Source organism: Lutzomyia longipalpis, chromosome 1 (genome assembly GCF_024334085.1).
Source record: "Lutzomyia longipalpis isolate SR_M1_2022 chromosome 1, ASM2433408v1".
Classification (NCBI taxonomy): domain Eukaryota; kingdom Metazoa; phylum Arthropoda; class Insecta; order Diptera; family Psychodidae; genus Lutzomyia; species Lutzomyia longipalpis.
In genome coordinates this window covers 50,327,719-50,330,134 of record NC_074707.1, presented here as the reverse complement: position 1 = coordinate 50,330,134, position 2,416 = coordinate 50,327,719, and the positions used below count along the sequence as shown (strand labels likewise).

At 29.3% G+C, this 2,416-nt stretch overlaps 1 protein-coding gene across 1 annotated transcript; it reads left to right on the top strand.

Annotated features, from left to right (window-relative positions):
* The first annotated feature begins 527 nt into the window (after window positions 1-527).
* On the top strand, window positions 528-1,570 carry LOC129788174 (protein takeout-like). The gene is made up of 4 exons (XM_055824221.1): window positions 528-648; window positions 718-952; window positions 1,025-1,167; window positions 1,232-1,570. The coding sequence occupies exons 1-4, from the start codon at window positions 582-584 to the stop codon at window positions 1,531-1,533; spliced, it is 747 nt and encodes a 248-aa protein (XP_055680196.1). The 5' UTR covers window positions 528-581; the 3' UTR covers window positions 1,534-1,570.
* The last annotated feature ends 846 nt before the right edge of the window (window positions 1,571-2,416 follow it).

Sequence of the window (2,416 nt, the reverse complement as noted above, 5' to 3'; positions counted from 1 at the left end):
TTAAGAATCTCAAATTTTTCTTAGAAATTCTTAAGTTTTTCTTAAAGAATCTTCAGAAAACTTAAGTCTTTCTTATGTCTTACTAACTAGTGAATTTCACCCTAAATAAATAAATAAATATATAGGAATTGTATGTATGTGATGTTTGGAGCTTTTAAGATACTTTATCATTTATTTTGAGGAGCTTTCAATAAAATAAAATGTTTTGGAAAATTCTAAAAATTTTTTCTTTTGAAAATATTTCTCAAATTCTTTATTATTTCTTAAAATTAATTTTCCTGCATTTTGTAGGAACTTTCAATCACGCGATGACTAATATTTATTTCAAATCTAAATAATAATTCTAATCTTCATTTAAATAAACACTTTTCTTGATAAATAATGAATCACATTGATTTTCTTTATCAGCGCCGTAGAATTCTAATTGATTTTACCTTTAAAAACAATTCTAATAGATATTCATTTAATTTCAATAAAAATTCTAATTCTATGCAATAGGAAAGTAATAAGAGAAAATTGCCTTGAATGCTTTCACATTCTCAAGTTAGCTTTCAAGGTGAGACAATCGGTCTTGAAATAAGATGAAAATTTTTCTTTTTTATTTCTTGATTTTTGGAATTGTTATTGAGTTAATCGGTGGATTCGAATGTAAGCCACAGTGTTCAATAAATACGCAGAAATGAATAATTTTAAATGAAAATCTTTAATATTTTCCAGCATTTTCCTTTGAAAAATGTAACTATAGTGATGCACAGTGTCCAATTAAATTGCTTCAATTTTTCATTGATCAATTTTGGTGTGGAAATGAGGAGTTGGATTTACCACACCTTGATCCTCTTCGTGTTAATGAGGCCACACTGGTGTCACAAGGAAAAGGTCCTCTGAATTATATCTTTCATATAAGAGATTTTGATTTTATTGGATATCGTGAGTGCCGGATTATTCATACAGCGTAAGAAGTTTCTTTTGAGTCTCTTTGACCTCTTTGTGACACCATTTTCTAACAAAGTGAACGTAATTTCAGAGGGTGGTCAAAGGAATTTGATGGAACTGATGCGGAAATTGTATTGAAAGCTCCTAAATTCACGATTACTGGTCCATTCACGATAAAAGGGAATTTTTTGAGGTTCCTAATTGAAGGATCAGGGATATCCAACGTAACTCTAAGTACGGAAAAAAATAAAGAAAAATATCATTTTCATAAAAATTATTTTTTTCATTAATCTTTCAGGCAATGTTGACGCAAGAATGAAATTTAAACTTAAGAAAGTAACAAAAGATGGTAAAGTTTATGCAACAGTTGACAAGTTTATGGTGAAAATCACTACAACCCGGATGTACATGCACCTTGAGAATATATTTGATGGGGATGCTATGCTAAAAGAAATCGTGGATCAATTTATAGATGAAAATTGGGAGATGATCTTCAAAGATATTGAACCATCTGCCATGAAGACTTTTGGAAAAATTTGGCAGGATATTTTTAATCATATCTTGAGTCGAATTCCCTACGGAGAATTCTTCAATGATTAATTTCTTTATGAATAAATAAACATATCAAATAATGGAATATAGCAATGATTATCTCAAGATTCTTTGCTTGGAAAATTCAACACTAAGCTCTCGAGGAGTCTTTGATTGAACTTTGCAAAATTTAGTGTGTTGTGGGAGTTACTAAATCAGGTCCAATTTGAATTAATCTGTAATTAAGGTTTAAAATTCAATTTCGAGAGATCTAACTAAATTCTTATCTCTTAAGATGTCCTTAGAACTTAATAAGGTGTGAAGAAAAAAATAACTCAGCATCCTTTCTCCTTTATTAACCGCTAAACTCTTCTCATTTAAATTTCAAACCAAAATTGGTTAAAATATTAAAATAATCTGCAAAATAATGACAATGTTTGGGTGAGGATTTTTTTAATAAATAAATGGCAAACCATTATTGTAACATCAATCCACCCATTTTGACATTTTAAAAGTTATTCAAAAATTTACAACCATTTACTTAAATATTCATTAGCGTTGTTTTTTTTTGTGCCTTTGATACAGTTTAATGGGCAATAATTCCGCGAATGGAGGAAAAAAGCTCTCAGTGGGTTGAGTTTACAACCCACATTAAAATTAGCCCTTTCTGTGAATTTTTTAAAAAAAATTTATTGCATACATTGAAATTCCATTTCACCCCTCCTGCTTATTTTCATCCCATTCTCAAAAAAAAAATTAACCAGCGGTATGAACAAAAATTTAATTACCCCAATTATGGTTAGTGTGGCCATAGTTGAAGAGGGATGAAAGTCGCCTATATATTTTTTATCTCTCTGTCTGTAATTATACGGAAATTCTTTACATTTTTCCATTTCCACTCATTTTATATCATTCAGCACATACATATACTGCATCTGTTATGATTTTTCTG